The sequence below is a fragment of the Oryctolagus cuniculus genome, chromosome 10 (assembly GCF_964237555.1).
Source record: "Oryctolagus cuniculus chromosome 10, mOryCun1.1, whole genome shotgun sequence".
Taxonomy (NCBI): domain Eukaryota; kingdom Metazoa; phylum Chordata; class Mammalia; order Lagomorpha; family Leporidae; genus Oryctolagus; species Oryctolagus cuniculus.
The window spans coordinates 98,912,699-98,932,814 of NC_091441.1; the positions used below are offsets into that span (position 1 = coordinate 98,912,699).

The 20,116-nt window shown below is 57.7% G+C and overlaps 1 protein-coding gene across 11 annotated transcripts in view; it reads left to right on the top strand.

Annotated features, from left to right (window-relative positions):
• The window catches only part of CACNA2D2 (calcium voltage-gated channel auxiliary subunit alpha2delta 2), a 135,152-nt gene that overhangs the window by 87,812 nt on the left and 27,224 nt on the right, over positions 1 to 20,116 (top strand). For all 11 annotated transcript variants that reach the window (XM_070050771.1, XM_070050768.1, XM_070050770.1 and 8 more), the window contains exon 4: positions 17,479 to 17,538. In XM_070050771.1, coding sequence (XP_069906872.1) covers positions 17,479 to 17,538 — 60 coding nt within the window. The remainder of the gene's footprint in view (positions 1 to 17,478; positions 17,539 to 20,116) is intronic.

Genomic DNA, 20,116 nt, shown 5'->3' on the forward strand with positions numbered 1-20,116 from the left:
ACCTGGAATCACAAAGGCCCCTGGGGGACAGCTGGTCGGGGCTGGTGCCCAAGAGTTCCTTGTGTAGCCTGCTGTTGGCTGAACTCTGTCCGGGGTGGCGTGGGGGAGGGTGAGCTTGGAGAGGAGTGGAAGTCCCTCCCCTCCACTGAGAACTCTTGAGTCAGGGCCAGGTCTGACAATCTGTGTCATTGGCACTCAGCACAGGCCCAGGCCCAGAAGAGGGGCCCTTTCCCTTTATTCCATGCTGAGATAACACAGAACAAAACGATCACAAGCTGGGGTGGGCATTTGGTCTAGCAGTTAAGATGCCAGTTTGGACACCTACATCCCATATCAGAGTGCCTGAGTTCAAGTCCTGGCTCAGCTCCTGAATTCAACTCCCAGGGCTGGCATTGTGGCATAGCAGGTAAAGCTGCTGCCTGTGAGGCCAGCGTCCCATATGGGTGTAGGTTCATGTCCCAGCCACTGTACTTCCAATCCAGCTCCTGCTAATGGCCTGGGGAAAAGCAGCAAAGGATGGCCCAAGTTGTGGGGCCCCTCTACCCATGTGGAAGATCTGGAAGAAGTTCCTAACTCCTGGCCCAGCACTGGATGTGTCTACCATCTGGGGAGTAAACCAGCAGGTGGAAGATATTCTCTCTCTCTCTCTCTCTCTCTCTCTCTCTCTCTGTGTGTGTGTGTGTGTATGTGTGTGTGTGTTTAACTCAATTTTCAAATAAATCCAGCTCCCAGTTAATGTAGACACTGGGAGGCGGTGTGTAATGACTCAAGTGGTTGGGTCCTTGCCACCCATGTGGGAGACCTGGATTAGGTTCTTGGCTCCTAGCTTCAATCTGCCCAAACCCTGGCCATTGCAGGTATTTGGAAAGTGAACCAATAAGTGAACTCTTTCTGTATCTCTGTCTCTCTTTCTCCTCTCTGCTTCTCACATGGTAAAGAAAAGGTTAGAGGTAGGGCCGGCGCCACGGCTCACTAGGCTAATCCTCTGCCTTGTGGCGCCGGCACACCGGGTTCTAGTCCCGGTTGGAGCGCCGGCTTCTGTCCCGGTTGCCCCTCTTCCAGGCCAGCTCTCTGCTGTGGCCAGGGAGTACAGTGGAGGATGGCCCAAGTGCTTGGGCCCTGCACCCCATGGGAAACCAGGAGAAGCACCTGGCTCCTGCCTTCGGATCAGTGCAGTGCGCCGGCCGCGGCAACCATTGGTGGGTGAACCAACGGCAAAGGAAGACCTTTCTCTCTGTCTCTCTCTCTCTCACTGTCCACTCTGCCTGTCAAAAAAAAAAAAAAAAAAAAAAAAAGGTTAGAGGCTGAAGTGAGGGCCGGGTGGGAGCTAAAGTAATAGACAAATTGAGGGCACGTTTAAGGATTGAGGGCACGTTTAAGGGGGGACGTCTGGTTGGGAAGTGGGCAGGTCACAGCCCAGAAGATCCATATAGCCAGGTGTGAGGGGCAGGTGGAATAGCCTGTGGCCCCAGGAACCAGGACCCAGTGAACCCCATTCCCAACCCCTGCCCCATCTACATCTGCAGAGGGGAGTTCAAGGCATGAATGTAGTCCAGGGGCCAAAGGTAAGGACCCAGCCATGTGCACATGTGCCCAAGCATGTTGGCATGCACACATATATGTGTATCCCCATATTCACATGTGTGGTCCCATGCATGCATGCTTCCACATGTATGCACACATGCACATGTGTTTGCATGCAAACATGTAAGAGTGTACTTAAGAACATTTGTGGGAAATGGAATTAAAAGATGAATTTATTTTGATGCCCAAAAAATTGAAATTGTGTATAGCTTTTTCATAATATGTTTTTTCTATGAAAATTTTAAAAATAATTTTTTAAAACAATTTTCATTTGAAGGAGCCAGTCACTCTGTCTGGTCTCCCACATGAGTGGCAGGGACCCAAGCCCTTGAGCCATCACCTGCTGACTCCCAGAACGTGCATTAGCAGGAAGCTGGATCGGAACCAGACGCCCCAGTATGAGGTGTAGGTGTCCCAAGTGGCCCACCCCCCACTAAAACCACAGGCCCCTGCGAGCCCCTGCCTGGAACACCTGCCTCAGTGGGCCCCAAGAGACCCCGTTACAGGGTTCCGGTTACTGTCCTTCCCTGGGGAGGAATCCTGCAGTGGCCACAGGGTCAAGGGAGCAACGCAGGGCTCTGGAACACTGGCGAGGGCCCAACCCCAGGGCTGGGCCAGTAGGCCAGGACCAGGCAGAGAGGGGTGGGCTGGGAACCAGATGGCCCAGAGGCCTGAGGACCCTGTGTGGGCTGAGGCAGAGTTGGCACTGGGTACGGAGACCCTCCCTGCTCCAGAGAGCACCCAGCTCTGTGGGTGCAGGGAAAGGAAGCAGGCCCAAGGGTGTGAGCATGTTCTAGGCTCAGCCTCCCTGCTCACCAGGCTTAAGAAAGTCCCACCTCTTGCTGAGCCTTGGTTTCTCTACCTGTGAAATGGGATGGCAATGGCTCATGACAGAACTTCAGTAAGCCTTTGACAAGTGTGCAAAGATGGGCCTGGGGCCTGCCCAGCCAGCCCAGGGCTCAAGTCTGCTCCTCCAGGCAGTGGGCCTGGCCCTGACCTGCCCCTCCAGGCCCTTCTTTCAGGCAGTGGTCTCCAATATAGGCAGAGCCAAGAAAAGTAGGCAGGTCAAAGCCTGGAAAATCCATGTAGCCAGGCATGAGGGGCAGATGACCCTAAGGGGTCACTGGGGTCATTGCTGATGACCAAACTGACAGCAGTGCCTCAGCCTCTGCCCTCCGGCCATAAGAGTCCCATGGAGGCTTTAAGACACACAGGTCCATCCTTTTTTTTTTTTTTTTTAAAGATTTACTTATTTATTTGAAAGGCAGAGAGGCAGAAGGAAGAGAGAGAGAGAGAGAGAGAGAGAGAGAGAGAGAGAAAGAAAGAGAGAGAGAGAGAGATATCTTCCATCCACTGGTTTCACTCCCCAGATAGCCAAAATGGCTGGAACTGAGCTGATCTGAATCCAGGAGCCAGGAGTTTCCTCTGGTTCTCCCACACGGGTACAGAGACCCAAGGATTTAGGCCGTCTTTTACTGCTTTCCCAGGCTATAGCAGAGAGTTGGACTGGAAGTGGAGCAGCCAGGACTTGAACCAACACCTATATGGGATACTGGCACTCCAGGCGGCAGCTTTACCTGCTACACCACAGCACTAGCCCCCATCCTTTATTTTTTTTTAAGATTTACTTATTTATTTGAAAGGCAGAGCTGCAGAGAGGCAGAAGTAGAGAGAGAGAGAGAGAGAGAGGTCTTCCATCTACCGGTTCACTCCTCAATTGGCCTCAACAGCCAGAGCTGTGCCAATCTGAAGCCAGGAGCCAGGATCTTCCTCCGGTTCCCATGTGAGTACAGGGGCCTTTTTCTACTGCTTTCCCAGGCCATAGCAGAGAGCTGGATCAGAAGTGGAGCAGCTGGGTCTTGAACCCATGCCCTTATGGGATGCTGGTGCTATAGGTGGTGGCTTTACCCACTAAGCTACTGTGCTGCTGCACCCCCCCTTTATTTTTAAGCTTTGTTCATTTGTTTTGAAAGTCAGAGGGACAGACAGAGTGCATGCATGTGTGAGAGAGATCTTTCATCTGCTGGTTCACTCCCCAGATTGCCACAAATACCAGCACTGGCCAAGTCAAAACCAGGGGCCAGGAGCTTCTTTCAAATATCCTACATGTGTGTAGGGGCCCAAGCACTTGGCTTTCTTCCGCTGCTTTTCCAGGTATATTAGCAGGAAGCTGGATCAGAAGTGGAACAGCCAGGGCACGAGGCAGCACCCATATGGGATGCTGATGTCGCAGGAGGCAGCTTAACCCACTATGCCACAGCGCTGGTCCCTCCAGCTTTTCTTCAGAGGAGCCCTCTGCCTCCTCCAGCTTCAGTCTGTGCCCTGGGGATTGGCATGCACTCAGAGCCCACACAGAGCAGGGGACAAATGCCCTGAGACCATCACTCAAGCAATGGAGCTCAGGCATGCCTAGGTCCCCTGCCCCCAGAGCCCCTCCCCCAGCCACACTGTGTCCTGCCTCCCATGTTCTCTAACCCACAGTCAAAGACCCACTTCTTTCCCAGAGGGGTCTCCTGGTTTCTTGTGGGTGAATCAGTGAATGGGGGGAGGGGCTTAGTGACCACAGCCCCAGGAACAACTCCTCACCATGCCTGCAGAGAGCTGAATCTGCAGACAGAATAACCACCTCTCAGCCTCAGTTTCCATGTTTGCAAAATGGGTAGACATGGGACCTGCTTTATTGGGGCTACTGTAGGGATTAATGAACAGTGCCAGGGCACAGCCAGCACTCGGTGGCATTGTCCGTGACAACACACCGTGCTGGTGCCAGGGCTTACAGAAGCCCTTTCAAGTGCAGGAATTCCATGCCTACCTGCATATTTCAGGGGCACCTCTTAACGCAGCCAGGCTCCCTGGGTGATGGTACCATTTTCCTATTGTAAATTTGTATTTATTTATTATTTTTATTTGAAAGAGAATGAGAGCTCTCATCCCCGGGTTCATACTCCCAAATGCCCACAACTGCCAAGGTCAAGTCCAGCTGAAGCCAGGAGCTAGGAACTCCATCCAGGTCTCCTTCCTGGGTGGCAGGGACCCAACCACTTGAGCCATCACCTGCTGTCTCCCAAGTGAGCTTTAGTAGGAAACTAGAATCAGGAGCAGAGCTGGGACTCGACCCCAGGCACTTCAGTATGGGGTGCAGGTGTCTTTACCACCAGGCCAAACACCGGCCCCCGTTTAGAGAGAGGAAAACTGAGGCCAGGAAAGCTGAAATCCCTCTGTCAGGGTGGATCCGAGTCCACTGTGGTCTGTCACTAGGAGGACCCCTCGCACACAAAGCCCAACCCAATGGGCTGAGGAGATGGGGACTAAGCCAGCTGAATTCAGGGGTCCCTTTCTGTTGTCCCAAGGCAGAGAGACTGCAGCCTGCATGGAGGTGGCGGTGGCAATGATGCCCCAAATAGGCAGGCATGTGCCGTGCGGCTGCTGCCCGCTGTGGCCGTTGCTAGGCACCCATAAGCCCAGGTGGGCCCTACCTGTGTGAAGCGGCTGCGCAGCGTGGGGCGGGCACGGGGCCCGGGCAGGAGCAAGGCCGCCTCCACCTGCCCGCCCTCCTCTCACTTGGCAGCAGCGCACAGAAGCCATTAGTGCCTGGCAGTCCGTGTCCCACGGCTCTGACAACCGCCTTAAATGTTGTCGCCACGGCTCCAGCTGTCCCGCCGGCCGCCTTTACTTCTCATAATAACCAAGTGTCGAGGCTGATTGCAGCAGCGGGACGCAGCCAGTGTGCAGAGCAGCTTTTACCCTGGGTGTTGCCACCTGGCAGCCGGGCTGTGCCCACCCCACCCTCCACCTACAGGCCTTTGTCTGCCTGTCACCCCTGCCTGGGCCCCCAGCATCACGCCTGGGCCAGCCAGTGCCCAGCTTTGTGCCATGAGTGCTGCCCGTGTTGTTGCCACCGGAGCCCGTGGGCAGTGGTGGGGTGGGGTCTCGGGCATCCACGTCCAGCAGAGTGATGACCTGGGCCAAAAGATCCCAGTCCCACTCTCCTGGGTGGGCCCTGGGGGAAGCCCCGACGTCCTCTTGGCCCAGCCTCATCTCTTTGCCTTGATGTGAGGGAGGCAGGAAGAGGTCGGAGCCCAGCCCTGGTGTGGGCAAAGCTGGATTCTACTGTAAGCTCTGCCATCGGATCACTGTGTGGTCTTGGGCAGTGAGTAGGTGGGCTTCGTGGAGTTCAGAGGCACCACTGAGGGAAACGAGGTGGAAACAATGAAATGCACTCCTGTGGAAGAGGCTTGCTGCCAACACCCAGGATGTATTTTTTTTTAATATGTGTGTGTGTGTGTGTGTGTGTGTGTGTGTGTGTGACAGGCAGAGTGGCAGAGAGAGAGGTCTTCCATCTGCTGGTTTACCTCCCAAATGGCCGCAGTGTCCAGAACTGGGCCAAGCCAAAGCCAGGAGCCTGGAACTACATCCATGTCTCCAATGCTGAAATTGCAGGCAGTGGCTTAAGCTGCCTCAGCACAATGCTGGCCCCAAGGCATGAGTTCTTGGGTCCTGGAAGGCTCAGGAGGAGCCAAAGCCTACACCAGCTGCCCTGGCCTCCCCTGCTCGCCCCCACCCTGACCTACACGCACAGGGGCCCACTCACTCTCACTCTATACCTCTGCCCCTGCCAAGGCTCCCAGTTGCAATCACCTCCCTCTCACCTCTGTCTGACCTAGTTCTTCGTGTTTTATGTGCTGCCCCCTCTTCCTGAAGCCACTGGGCTTGGCCTAACCATCCTCCTCTCCCACAAAGCGCTGGAGGCTCCCCCCTCTCTTTGTCTACCCTTGTCCTTACAGCATCATGAGGTCGAGACTGTGAGCAGGCCCATTTCAGACATGAGACCATTAAGATTCAGAGAGCAACAGAGGCTGCGCATGTCACCCATGCAGCTCCAGGCACCATGGTTCCTGATGTCTCTCTGCCCAGCCTCTGGCCTGAGGGCTTCCTTCCTGAGGCAGTGGGGGACAAGCTCTGGTATCCAGGCCATATGTGGGCTGAAATTGAGGTTCCCATCACTGAGTCATTTGTTTACAGGGCTCCTGACCCCCTGCCTATGCGAGAGGGTGATGGGCAGAGAAAGACGAGGAGTGAGAGGTTTCTCTCTGCTCGTCAGACTTTTGTCAGGTTTGCAGAGGTGATGGTACAGGTAGTTATGGGAGCAATAGTGGAGGTGGTGATAACCAAGAGACATGATGTGTCAGCAGAGGTGGCAGCAGGTGCATGATGATTGTAATGGTGGCAGTAATGAAAGTGATGGTGGTGATGAGGATGATGCTGGCAGTGGAGTTGATGATGGTGATGGTGATGATGGAAGTGATCTTGGTAGTTGGATCGGTGGTAGTGATAAAGGTGATGATGACTGGGGCCGGCTCCATGGTGCAGTAGGTTAATCTTCCGCCTGCGGTGCTGGCATCCCATATGAGCGCCGGTTATAGTCCCGGCTTCCGATCCAGCTCTCTGCTGTGGCCCGGGAGTGCAGTGTAGGATGTCCCAAGTGCTTGGGCCCTGCACCTGCGTGGGAGACCAGGAAGAAGCACCTGGCTCCTGGCTTCAGATCAGTGCAGCTCCAGCCGCTGCAGCCATCTGGGCAGTGAACCAATGGAAGGAAGACCTTTTCCTCTGTCTCTCCCTCTCACTGTCTGTAGCTCTACCTGTCAAATAAATAAATAAAATCTTAAAAAAAAAAAAAAGGTGATGGTGGCTGGTGATGCTGGCAGTGGAGCTGATAACATGGTGGCGTGATGATGATGGTGAAGGTGATGCCTCAGTAGAGTTTATGGTATGGTGGATGGTTTATAGTGGAGGTGATGCTGGTGGATGGAAGATGGATGGTGATGGTGATGGTGATGATGGAAGTGTTGTGGAGCAGGTGGTGATGGTGATGAAAGAAACATGGACAATGATGCCAGGAGTGAAGTCAGCAGTGGTGATGCTGGAGGTGAACATGGGGAGGTTGGCAGTGGTTAAAGGGGAACAGTGGTGACAGTGGGGATGACGGTGATGGTGGCGATGGGAGTGATGTTCTGGGGGTGGCAGGGCTAGTGTTGGTTGGCAAGGAGGATGATAGGGCTGCAGGGCTCCCTGTGCACGCACCTCGCAGGGCAGTCTCCCAGGCAGCCCTTTCCCACCCATGGGGCGTGCCCCAGCTGGAGGTAGGACACAGTGGGCCTTGCTTGGTTCTCTTTATCTTTTAACCTCCACTGAGCACAGACTTCTGGGTAATGAGATGCAAATTGACAGAAAAGACAATGAGGCAGCCCGCGGCCGGTGGGGCAGCTTCTAGAGTCAGGCTGATTGCCGCCGCGGCAATTTGCATGGCATTAGCTGTGCACGTCTCCTCAAACGTGCTCGTGCATTTCATCAGGGGTCACCCAGATGGCTGCATCTGACAAGGGGCAGTGACCTGTGATCCCACGCCAGGGGCAGGGCAGGGCCGCTGTGAGTCTGACCCGAGCAGGCCTCCAGCATATGGCTCCAAAAGCCTGGGCCCGTGGGGAAGTGCAGTGGAAGGGGGTGTTGGGGGCAGAGGGAATCGTTGTTAGCCAGGGATAGGGACAGGCCAGGGGTCAGAGCATGAGTAGCAGGCCTAGGGGGTCTGGTGTGGCTAGCACCAATGTTCCCATCTGTACATGCTGCAGAAACACCGAGCAGACCTTGGGCAGGAGGGAGACCTGGCCTGGCCCAGGATGCCTCAGCGGGGTCCAGACTCCATCCCTGAATAGCACCGTGGCATGGGCCATTCCTCCAGGCCTCAGATCCCCATTGTGTAGTGGAACCAGCGGGCCCCTGGCCTCCTGGTCTCCACACTGAAATTAACCATCTTCAATCCAGGCCCTGCCTGTAGTGTGCTCAGCAAGAGTGACCCAGGTCCAGTTCTCCTCATGCAAGATCACACCCTGCAGCCCTCTGAATGGGCCTCACTGTCACTGTCACCAATCACTTAAGGTTATGATGGGTCATTCCCGGTCTAGGCAGGTTAGGACCCAGGTAGGACCCAAAAGCAGCCAGCCTGGAAGTTCTGTCCATGGTGCTGAAAGTCTGGGTCCAACCTGCCCAGGGGTCCCTGCTGCCAAGGTGGAGTGGGGGTTGGGGACCTTTCCAGCTGCCCCTTGCACTCTGGCCCCTGCAGCCCACCTGGCCTAGTGCAGTCCATGACTCCAGCTCACATCCTTGCACTAGGACAGGCAACAGAGGGACCAGGGGCCCCTTCACCTCTGCCCCTCACCCCCAGCTCGGCCACACCCCTCAGGCACATGCCAGGGCCCACCCAGCCCCGCCTCCCTTTTCACTGTCCCACTCCTTCTCCTGAGGTTGGGCCTAATCAGAGCTAATCAGAAAATTATGAGCTGCCTGATTACTGATTGGATTCCTAATGTTAATAGAGTCGAGAAGGGCCCGCTTGGGCTGTGTTTTAGGGAAAAGTATAAAAATAACACCGTGGAAAGGGAGCATGGTGGCTGGGTGGGGGCTTGGGCTCTGCTGTTCTCACTGCATTTGGGGCCCAGACCCAGCTTTCTGGTGGGAACACTTGCACGTTCCATAGCAGAGGGGCCCTAAGTTCTGCCAGCGAAATTGCTGCCCAGACAGCTGTCACTGCACAGGCATCTAGCAAGTTCCGAGCTCAGGGCAGTGAGACTGAGTTGCAGTGGGAGGAAGTTAGGTGCACTACAAAGAAGAACTTGCTGATGGCCGCTGTGTGAGAGCAGGGTCCCGTCTGCACCACTCATGCCAAGTCCAGGTCAGGCACACAGTAGGTTCTCTGTAAATGCTCCTTGATAGAGAGGAGGGAAGGTCGTATCTACCCCTCCCCATGAGAACCACCACCCTCTGTGTCCAGCCCCTGAGCTGTGAGGGGGCATAGAGGTATCTGAGAAGACTTCTTGGAGGAGGAAGCTGATGGGGCACAGCAGGAGAATACACTAGCCTGGGGCCAGGGCAGGGGGTGTCACACTCCCCAGAGTTATCATCCAGCCCCAGCTTCTCATTCCAGCACAGTCCTAGTGGCTTTTGCTTCTGGACCATGTCCTCACTGTCTTGGCAGCAGGTGGATCGGGCAGGCAGGGGACAGTTTCACAAGGTCCAGAATTGGGGTAGGGTCTTAGGGAGCAGAGGTCAGCAGCTCCGACTCCAGTAGCAGCTCCTTGGGGCTGTTTGTGAGGGGTACCCAGTGACGCCCTCCCTTAGACTTACTCACCCTTCCCACACCTTCACCCGGACACCGTCTCGGATCCCTGTTCTGTCACTAGAGCTGCTTTTGGCCTGGTCTCTGTCTCCATCCCAGGGCCTCCATGCTGGCAGGTCCCTGAGGGCATCTCCTGACCACTTCTTGCCCTGTTGGCCATGATGGGAGCCTGAAGCCACTTAGTGCTTCTCTGCTGAGCTGGCCTATCCCAGCACTGGGGCCGCGCAGATCCCAGGACCAAGTCCTTGCCCTTGAGGAACCACATTTGGGAGGAGGTCACACAGTCACACACCTGTGCAGTGACGGGAGCCCTGCAGCAGGCTCTCAGACTCAGCCTGGCCAGACACTTGGCTTCCTGGAGAAGATGGACACTCCTTGACTCCTAAAGGACGAGGCAGGGTAGGCCAGGTGAGGGGAAGAGGAAGGGAGGAAGGGCAGCCCCATCTTAGGGCACAGCAGGAGTTCAAGATCAGTGTGGTGGAAGAGAAGTGAGGTTGGCGGGGCCTGTCAAGCTGACAGCAGGAGGGGAAGAGAAGCCAGGCACCCGGGAGCACCAGGCAGGGTTCTAGGGGCCTGTGGGAGCCCAAGCAGGTGAGCTCGTGTCAGACAGCGTGGATGTGGGGGTCTGAAGACAAGGTTGAGGGCTCCAGACAGTTCTGGTCCTGAGGCGAGGAGGGGCCACAGTAGAGGACTCAGAGGGGAACAGCTTCCACATGGTGACCTTGGGAAGCGATAGCCCAGCTTGGATGGGGTTGAGTGACAAGACCACTCAAATGGGCTCTGGGTACCGGCCCTGGCAGGACTTCGGAGGCCAGGCCAGGATGCTGGAGGCAGCAGACTACAGTACCCAGCAAAGACAGGACTGAGGAGGGAGAGTACTTCTGAGCTTCAGAAGGGGCCAAATCGAGCCAAGGTCAGAAGGCGCAAGAGAACTGAGGTTGGGGGTTTTGGGGGAGGCAGTCTGGAGGCTTCTGTGGTAAGGCCAGGGAAGGATTAAGCCAGGAGCTTGGGGTTGTATCTTCAAAGTGAGTGCTCCAGCTGCTCTCCACCCACACCCCTCCTCCTGCCTCCCACAGCCCTGGGAGGGGACTGGCCAGGTCTGGGGCCCATTCCACGGGTGAGTCGGAGACACAGGGGCAACGCCGGCTTCCCCAGTTATGTGCTGAGTCGCTTGCCAAGCAGCAGGAACCCAGGCCCCCAGCGCTGCGAGGGGGCGCGGCGTTGTCACACACACACGTGCACACCCATGCCCACACGCCTGTGTCTAGAGAGTGGCCTGATGAAGGCACAGGAGGCACGACGTGCTCTGTGCTGCACTCAGATAATGGCGTGTCACCCTGCTCCTGTCACCGGAGAGCAGCGGCTGACAGCCGGCCCTGATATCCTCTCCTGATGCTATCAGTGTGGTTTCTTTAAAGGATGAGGGAACCCTTGATGAATTACACTGGGTCGTAATTCAAAGGGAGGAAACCTGCCAAAACTTGCAAGATTAGGACAAATTCCACCCGGCGCACGCACCAGGCGCTGATTCTCCTGCAGAGATGCACGGGTTCACGCCGGGGTCTGAGCAGAGGTGCTGGCTCGGTTGGCAGGCTCAGCCCCTGAGAGACTGGACTGGGCAGGGCTGTACCTTGGAATACGCCCCAGCAGCTTAGAGCTTAGGGCTCTTGCAGGGGTGGCAGCAGTGACAGGGCAGAGTCCTGCAGCTCCCAACATGTGGCTGGCCAGGTCCACTCGCAGCCCCCGACGCAGCCAGATGCCAGATGGGAACTCTGCAGGGGGAGGGCTTCCTCAGGGCTCGAGGTCCATACATCCAAGCGGGCCCCTGCCCAGCCACTGAGGCGCCTCTCCTTGTCCCTCAGCCTACTCACATGGACACAACTGCCCCATTCTTTCTGTACTGCTCATGGTCCCAGCCTGGAGGTAAAGCAGTGAGGCCAGGGGATTTTGCGTTGTCACCCGAGAATGCCTCAGTGCCTCCTGTGTGTCCATCTCTGGGAAGGCGTGTCTCAGAGCTCACGGCCCCCCTCACCCGGATGTTCAGATATCCACTTTTCGCTAACAGTGCCAGCAGAGCGTGGGGTTTCCTTACATGCCTCCTCTTGAAGAAATATAGCATGGCAGCCGTCCACAGGGACACTGGAAGTCCCGGGAACTCCCAGTCAAATCTCTGCCCCGCTCGCCCTCCCCGTCTCCATCACAGGCTGCCAGGGGGAGCCAGGAATCAATAACCAAGCCCGCGATGCCCCCGGGAAGCCAGCAAGCCTGGGCTCGGGGTGGAGAGGCGGCACAAGGACATGGTAACACGAATGAGATTTTCCCTCTTACATGTATTCTGACCTTTTTCTAAAAAAAAAAAAAAAAAGAAGAAGAAGAAGAAGGAAGGAAGGAAGGAAGGAACCCATTTTCCTAAAGTTTTTCTACCAGTTCGTGGAGGGCACATGCAGCCGTGAAGGGAAAAGGTCAGGGGCTGCCTCCCATGGTGCCCCACCCTTCCTGCAGCACCCGGGTACCGGGAGCCTTGGTTACTTTCCTTACGGTTTTTGGTTGCTGGAGCTGTGGTGCAGGGCATGAGTGTTTGATTTTCATAATTCTGGTGGCTGTTTCCTGTTTAGACTGGAGGTGCAGTAATTCAGAAAGGGTGGGGGACACTGGGGTCAGCAGCACTCCTGCCGGACAGGAGCTCTTGGGGCTCCACCAACCACTCTGAAAGTCACGTGTCCTGGTCGGCCCCTCTGGCCATCCTGGCATGCCCCCTTCATCCCTTAGAACCCAGCAAAGTGAGGAATCGGGAGAGGACCCGCCCTCGGGAAGGTCATGGTAAGGCTGTGTGCCTGGAGCTCTGAGCCCATGGTGTGCTGCAGTGGCTCAGTCGCAGTCGCCACTCGTGCGCCACCCCCAGGCCGAGGCCAGCCAGGCCGGGATTCTTCCTGACTGGGGCTGCACCTCTTGGAGCAGGCTATGGACAGACTGACAAATGCCCAGAAGGCCAGGGAAGCAGGAGGGAGAGTCCCGCAGGGCCCGTACCACCAACCCTGCCTCTACCTCTATTGTCAGCCCAGGGACTCCAGCTCCTTCCTTGCTGACTTACATCTCGCTTCGTTATTATGCAGATATTTTAATTATGCAGATATGTTTTTAGACAGTTTTAAACATGTATATTATTTACTCATTAGACCATAACAGCTCTGGAAATTGGAAATGTGTATTTAGTACCTATCAGTGCACAATACAGAGCTAATATAGGGCCCATGGGACTGCATGTCGTCAGCAGCGGGAGGCTGGGTATCCCTGCCGGGGCCTTGACTCAGTGACACCAAGGTTGGGAGAGGCTTCACCCATCCCCTCCCCGGAGGGAAGGGCAAGACACGGCTGTGAGGGTGGGGCAGCCGAACCCAACCAGCCAGGCCCACCTTGGCCAGACCTGGCTCCCTCTCTGGGACAGTCGCTGAAACCCCACTAGGCTTGGACATCAAGTTTCCCTGGATGTGGTGCCCCCTCCACCACTTCCTCACCAGGGGCTTCGACCTGATCCAACCCTGACTGTTGCTGGCGTTTGGGGAGTGAACCAGCAGATGGAAGTCTCTCACTCACTCTCTCTCTCTCTCTCTCTTTTTCTCTCTCTCTCAAATAAAAAAATGCACTTTTACATATCTTGATATCTTGCTGGGGAGATGGCCCAATCCATCTGGCATGGGACCAGTGCAGCCCTGGCCTGGGGCAGGTGGGTGGCTGGGCAGAGGCTGGTGTTTCCTTGTCATTGTGTCGTCATTACCTTTCTGGGAACCTCTGGCAGCGTTTTCAGGACATCACCTTGGTGCTTGGGCTGCACAGTGGGCTTGCTGCCCCCGGCCTGCAGCTCACAGCTCCCCTTCCGCCATGGTTGCTCCCCCTAGCTCAGCCCACAGCGCCCCAGACCTCAGCATCCTGCACCCTGTAACCGAACAGGACCGAAGCAGCCTTCCCCTCTGGACTGTACTAAGCCCTGATTGTTCCCAGGCCTTTGGGTTCCCAGCACTGGGAGGGCGGCTCGCATGCAGGGAAGTGAGGGGCAAAGGACAGATGAGGAGAAGTGGGGAGCACCCACCCTGAGGGGAGAAAGAGCCCCTGAAGGTCCCAGTCCCCCAAGCGCCCCCTCCCAGCAGGTAGAGACTTCGGAGGGTGCCCACTGTGGCCCCGGGTCCCTTAACTCGAGTCATTGTGTGTTCAGCTCCCTGCAATTGTGCGATGTTTAACTTAGTGAAATCTGAAGGCATTCGCGGAGGGGGCTGCTCCCCGGGGGAGCATTGTCCACAGCCCAGCGCGCTCCAGTCCTCCTCTTTCTTGCCTTTTCTTGTAAGAATGGTTCTGGAGCTGAGGGAAATTGATTGTTAAGTGAAACTCTCTGATAATTGCCTCTGAAATGCCTGCTGTTATCCTGATGGACTCGGCTGTGAGCAGCCCCCGCTCAGCAATCCCACCGTGGTCCCCTCCAATGCCATGGCCTTGAAGGGGACATTGCATGCCAGGCAAGGCACCATGAGTGACTTGGTAGCAGCAGCAGCCTCATAGGAAGCCCTCAACCTGTCCCACCGCATACGGTGAGAGAAAGAGGCTCAGAGAGGTTAACCAACACACTTGAGGTCACACAGCCGGCCAGGCAGGGCCAGGCTCAAACCCAGCCTCTACGCAAGTCCAGGGACACTCTGGCCTTCATTTAGTAGACATTCACTGGGCACCTGCTGTGTGCCCGAGGCTGGTATGAGACAGTGCCCCACCAGGCTCTGAGTCTACCGGGAAAAGCCCATGCAGCAGAGGGTTCCCAGGGTGCGAGGGTGGGGACGCAGGGAGTTGGCGGGAGTCAGGGGGTGGTCAGGAGGGGTCTGGGCAGAGTGAACAGGGAGGAGCAGCAGGGGCACGGGCTTGGCAGCAGACACTGCAGGGGCTCCGAGAGCCACTCCCAGGGGCACAGGTGCTCAGGGTCAGAGCCAGGAGCACAGCACATCCCCCCAGAGCCAGGCCGTGACCCCAGCTGGTGCGTTCTCAGCTCACACCTCGGCCTCAGTGTCGGTCCCCAGCCTGCCTGCCCCTGCTGCCTCGGGATGCCCTGGGACAGGTGAGAGAAGCAGTAGGAAGCTGAGTTGTGGGGTGGGGTGAGCGTGGTCTCCTGGCCATGCCATGCTGGCCTTGACTGGGTGCACCATGGGGACAGGAGCCCAAGACCCTGAGAGCCCAGCCTGAGCCAAATAGAAAGGTGGGCGCAAGAACCCTCAGTGCCAGCTGAGACCCCTCCAGGAGGCGCCGGCGGAGCTGCTGTGCACCCTCCTGGGGGGGGGGGTGCGGTGACCATACCCAGTTTCCAGGCAGAGGAGTGCAGGCACTGCTCGCGAAAGCTGCACTCTGAACCCCGGCCAGGGCTTCAGTCCAGGCTGTGAGCCCCACTCAGAGCTGTCGCCCTGCTGGGTGTCCCGCATCCTCTCAGCCTCTCATCCTTGGCCTGAGGGGAACTGCGCAGCCTGCCCACTCCACCCCTCCTCCCGCACCACCAGGCCTGCCTGTTTAGCAGTTCGCACACGTCCAGTGCCCGGGGATGGACTGATTGATCTGTAACACCGAAAAAATAATAATGGCTTGATCGTTACTGAGGATTAAAAGTAATCCTTTTGCTGTGGCTATTGCGACTCCGTTATTCACGAGTCAACGGGCTGACCCGGGCTGCCCGAGCCCAAGGGATCCCGTGAGCTCAAAGGAGGCTGGGGGCTGTGGCCCTCCCTCCCTGGGGCTGCCACGCCTTGTCTGCTGAGTCAGGACCCCGAGCAGCCTCAAGGCTCCCAAGGTCGCACCCACACCTGAGCTCTGAGCCCTGAGCCCTTCGAGAGGAGCCAGCACCCTCTGGCTGGGAGTGGAGGGAGGGGAGGGAGGGGGCAGTACCTCAGGGCATGGCCAGGTTTGGGGACTTCCACTAGTGTCAGTTGCCTGTCTCCAGCCCTGTTTATCCTGTGGCTTCCCTGGAACAAGATACCCAATCTGGCTCATGCTGTGCCCCAGCCACAGCCCCCGTGAAGGGCAGTGGCCTCCACAGAGCCCCACCTGGGCTCCAGACCACTCTGAGGGAGACCAGGGGTCCCTGAGGAGGCAGCAGGCCTCTGAGTAAGGAACGGGGGCACAGGGATTGCCCAAGGCTCAGCCGTCAAGACCTCAGGGGCTGCCGCCGAAGGCTGCACAGATCGAGCAGGCCAAGTGCTGAGCTTGCACCTGCTGCATAGTACGTGCTCAGTTAACATGAGTGACGTGTGTTATTAGCCGTACACCTCACACCGTAATGTCCTCTGCAGAAGGGCACTGCAGGCTTATGAATTGGGGCCTCACCCACTCCGGGAGGGTATCCGCAGTTTAGACCAAGAGGCCGCCCCAGAATTGGAAAAGGAAGGACGGGAGTCAGGCACAGGCAGGCCTAACCGAATCTCAAGGAAGCTTCCCTTATACGTGCAGAGCAGTGGGGAGCTACTGGAAGGTTTGGGGGCAGGGGACGGGGACATGATCAGGTTTTGGATGAAGCTGCAGGGCGGCGTGGAGGAGGGATGAAGGACAAGGGAGGACACAAATGCGTGGGTCGGGACAGAGCGTGAGCTGGGGCTGAACAGAAAGCAGTGTGAGCAGTGTCAAGTGGAAGTGGAAGGTAGGCGGCTGAGGTTCCAAGGAGCCTGGGCCTGTGCAGCAAGAGGTGGTGAGCTCTGTGGGTCTGAGGGCCCTTCCAGCAGAGGTCCGGGAGCTCGCGAGAGGCCAAGGTTGGAGGTAGGACATGGCCGGGCGGCCTCCTAGAATAGAAAGACCTGTGGTCCCTGCAGGGCAGCACAGGGTGGACAAATGGTGGCAGAGGCCAAGCCTGTGTGGGAGAGGGAGGTGAGGGCCAGGAGGGCTGCAGCCACCCTGCTCCCTAGGTCCCTGGTCTCACAGCCTTCCCACCATTCAGTGCTCTTGGCCTGAGGGCGAAGGGGAACCAAGGCTAGTGGGTGACCAGACCCCAGCACCTCCTCCAGGAAGCCTTCTCTGAGTTGCCAAGGCCGCAGCATCAAGCTCCTTGAATCTCGTGGTTCCTGCCCTACTGGTTCTGCCCCATTTTGTGTCAGTTCCCCCTGTAACCTGTGGTCTGTGAGGGGATCCACCAGTGACCTGGGCTGGCCCTGAGTATGTAGTGGCAGGTGTGGGCTGCACAGGCACACAGCTGCACTCTATGGGGCATTCTGCTCACAGGAGGAGGCCACTGGAACCGGCCCCCAAGCATGGGCCAGGCCCATGGAAACAGAAGGCTCAGGAGCCCTGGAGGGACAGGAACAGGGACAGCAGGTGTGGTGGGTGGAGGTGGGTAGTGGGTACTTCCACTTCCGGTGGGCACTTCCCTGGCAAGCACTCTGCGACTTGGGCAGTCACCCTCGGCAAGGAAGGCCTTCCTGTCGACACTGGGCTGACACCCGTTTGTGGGGAGTGGAAGGTGGCACTGGGGTTGGTCCAGCCCTGGGGTCCCCGTGCTGAGGGGAAGTGCAGGGAGTCCCGTGGAGATGCCCCTTGAGTCCTGCTGTGCAGGCTTCTGTTTCCAGTGCACCTGGCCGTGGTGGGTGCAGTGCCCACCCTGTGAGCCGGCCAGGGCCCTGGAGTCTGGAGATGGACAAGGGGTGGGGTGGGGTGGGGGAGCATGGGGCAAGCGGCCTTGCCCTCCTCTGACCTCCCTGTCCTCTGTCCCTCAGAGACTGGCCGATGCTGCAGAGAGCTTCCAGAAAGCCCACCGCTGGCAGGACAGCATCAAGGTAAGAAGCACCTGTCAGCACTTCACTGGCTCTCCATGGGGCACAAGTTTCAGGTCTCAGTTAAAAATCCATGCACTGATTTTTTAAACAGAGCTGCACTTTGGGCAGGCCCAGCCCCAGCAAGGCTAGAAGAGGGTGCAGGGGGGGCTGCCCCAAGGCCCCCGAGGGGCACTAAGGGCTCTGGGAGTCGCTCTAGAAGCCTATGTCCAGCACGCAGTGCAGGTTCCCACCGCTGCCACCCGGTGCCCTGTGCGCCCCATCTCTCGCCGGAGGCTCCCGTGAGTGGACGAGTGGCTGCCAGGTGGTCTTTCCCCAGGGAGGCACCCGGAGCTAGAGAGCCCCTGGGCCAGGGAGGCCACGTCGGACTTTGGTACAGGGAGCTGGGAAAGACGCTTTTCCCTCCCTGGGTGGAGTCCTGGCTGCAGCCAGCAGAGAAGCCTCCCACTCTGCCACCAGAGCTGAGGCGATACTCCTGGGAGCTGAGGGGCAGCCGGCCAGTCCGGGTTGGGTTTGGAGCTGTATGGGGCTGGGTCTACCCTCCTCTAACTGAGGCCCAGTGCCTTGTGTCCTCCACAGCTGCTCAGGCATCAGGGCCACACCACCTGGTGATGTCTGTGCCCAACCAGGGAGGCCAGGGCAGAGCTGCCCCTCAGACCCAGGGATCAGTAAGGAGGGTGGGGTAGGGCAGACCCTTGGCTCAGCCCAGCTCTGGGCCAGGCACACCTGAGCACACTTGTCCCAGGAAAGCAGGTGGGTTGTGCCCACTTCACTGATGAGAAGACTGAGACACAGAGTGGTTAGACCTGCCTGAGGTGACTTGTTGGTGGCAGAGATTGATGCCTATGATCCAACTCCTCCTCCCCAGTCCCTGCCCCCACCCCCCAGTCACCCTGAGCCTGCCCCGTCTCGCCCGCAACTTCACCACATCCCTCCTTTGCCACCTGGTGGGTTCTAGATACTGCCCGTGCAGGTTCACTAGGAGTTGGAAATGAAAGATGAATTTTTATTTTTTCTTTTTGAGAGGCAGAGACACACAAAAAGTAACCAACAGATCTTCCACCCACTGGTTCACTCCCTACCTGCCTGCAACAGCCAGGGCTGGGCCAGGCCCAGGCCAACACTGGGAGCCGGGAACTCAGTCCAGGTCTTCCACATGATGACAGGAGCCCAAGCCTGAGCCGTCACCTGCTTCCTCATCAGGTCCATGTTAGCAGGAAGCTGCAGTCGGGAGCTAGAGTCGAGCATGGAGCCCAGGCACTCTGATGTGGGATGCAGGCATAGTCACCACGTGTTGGCTAGCAGGACCAATGCCTGCCCTCAGAGGACTTTATAAGGTGAATGACATGAGCCAGTGACCCCAGGCCCATCGCCTGCCCTGGAGCCTGAGATCCGACACTTCTCTCCCTCCCTCCTTGCACCACCACCCGTCCTGGGGCCCTTGGTCAGAAATGCACATGGCAGTAGCCACTGGCTCTCACTCACCACCCGGACCATGCCACCGCCTCCAGACAGCCCCTGTGCTGGGAGCTTCTTCTGAAGGCCAGCCCTGACCACTGCTCCTGCCTCCCTGGCCAGCCTGCTCCATGTCCACCACACTGAACACTGAACTGCAGGGCCCTTCCTGCCCCATGGCCTTTGCTTGCACTGACCTGTCTGCCCAGCCCATCAGCCCCCCCACCTTCTGGGCCCTCAGAACCCTCAGCTTTGCACAAGAATTGGGGAAAAGGGAATGAGAAGACTCACCCATAGCCTGGCCTCCTCTCCCTCCCTGTCCAGACTCAAACAGGGAACACAGAGGCTACTTTGGCCCAAACCTGTTTTTTCTTCCTGCCATGACCCCAGTGTATTCCAGGCTGGAGTGGGCACTGTGGGGACCCGCCAGGAGGGTGCCCCAGGTCTCAGGGACCTCAAGAGAATGCTGAGACAGATGCTGCTTCAGGCCAGTCCCTAGGGGACCCTGCAGGGGCCTCAGTTTCCCCATTTGGCAAGGGCTGCTGGTATTGGTACTGCCTATCACCTCAGACACCATGTACAAACAGGCCATACAGCAGGCCACGTGAGTGCCAAGCTGCTGATGGTGGGGTGAGTATCTAGCCGCACCAGCCCTCGGGCCCTGGCTGTGATCCCGGGCTGACCCTTCCCCCAGCTTGATCCGAGGTGCCCCCAGCTGTGGGCATGGGCCCAGCCTGCAGTCCTCCCCGGTCAGTGTGCTGCCCATCTGTGTCCCATGGGGGTCTCGGGCACGGCAGGATGGCTGTCACCCCCTCCTTCCCGGCTGATCTTCCCTCCACGCCTGCTGGGCTGAAGGTGCCAGTGCCAATGCAGGCCCATTAGCCCACACGCTGCCAGGAGCTGGTAGCAGGAGTGCAGGTGGGGGCTGTTCGAGCTGGGGGTGCCCAGCTAAAGTTGGTGAGGGGTGGTTTTTGTCCCTGGCAAGACACCGCTTACCCCAGAAACCATGTCCTTGTAGTGACCTTCAGGAAGCGACAGGCAAGGAGCCGTGTTCTCCAAGGCCTTGGAGAGGCACCTGGCCTGTGCCATGACTCTAGCCTTGAACTCAAGCCCTTGATCCAAGCTG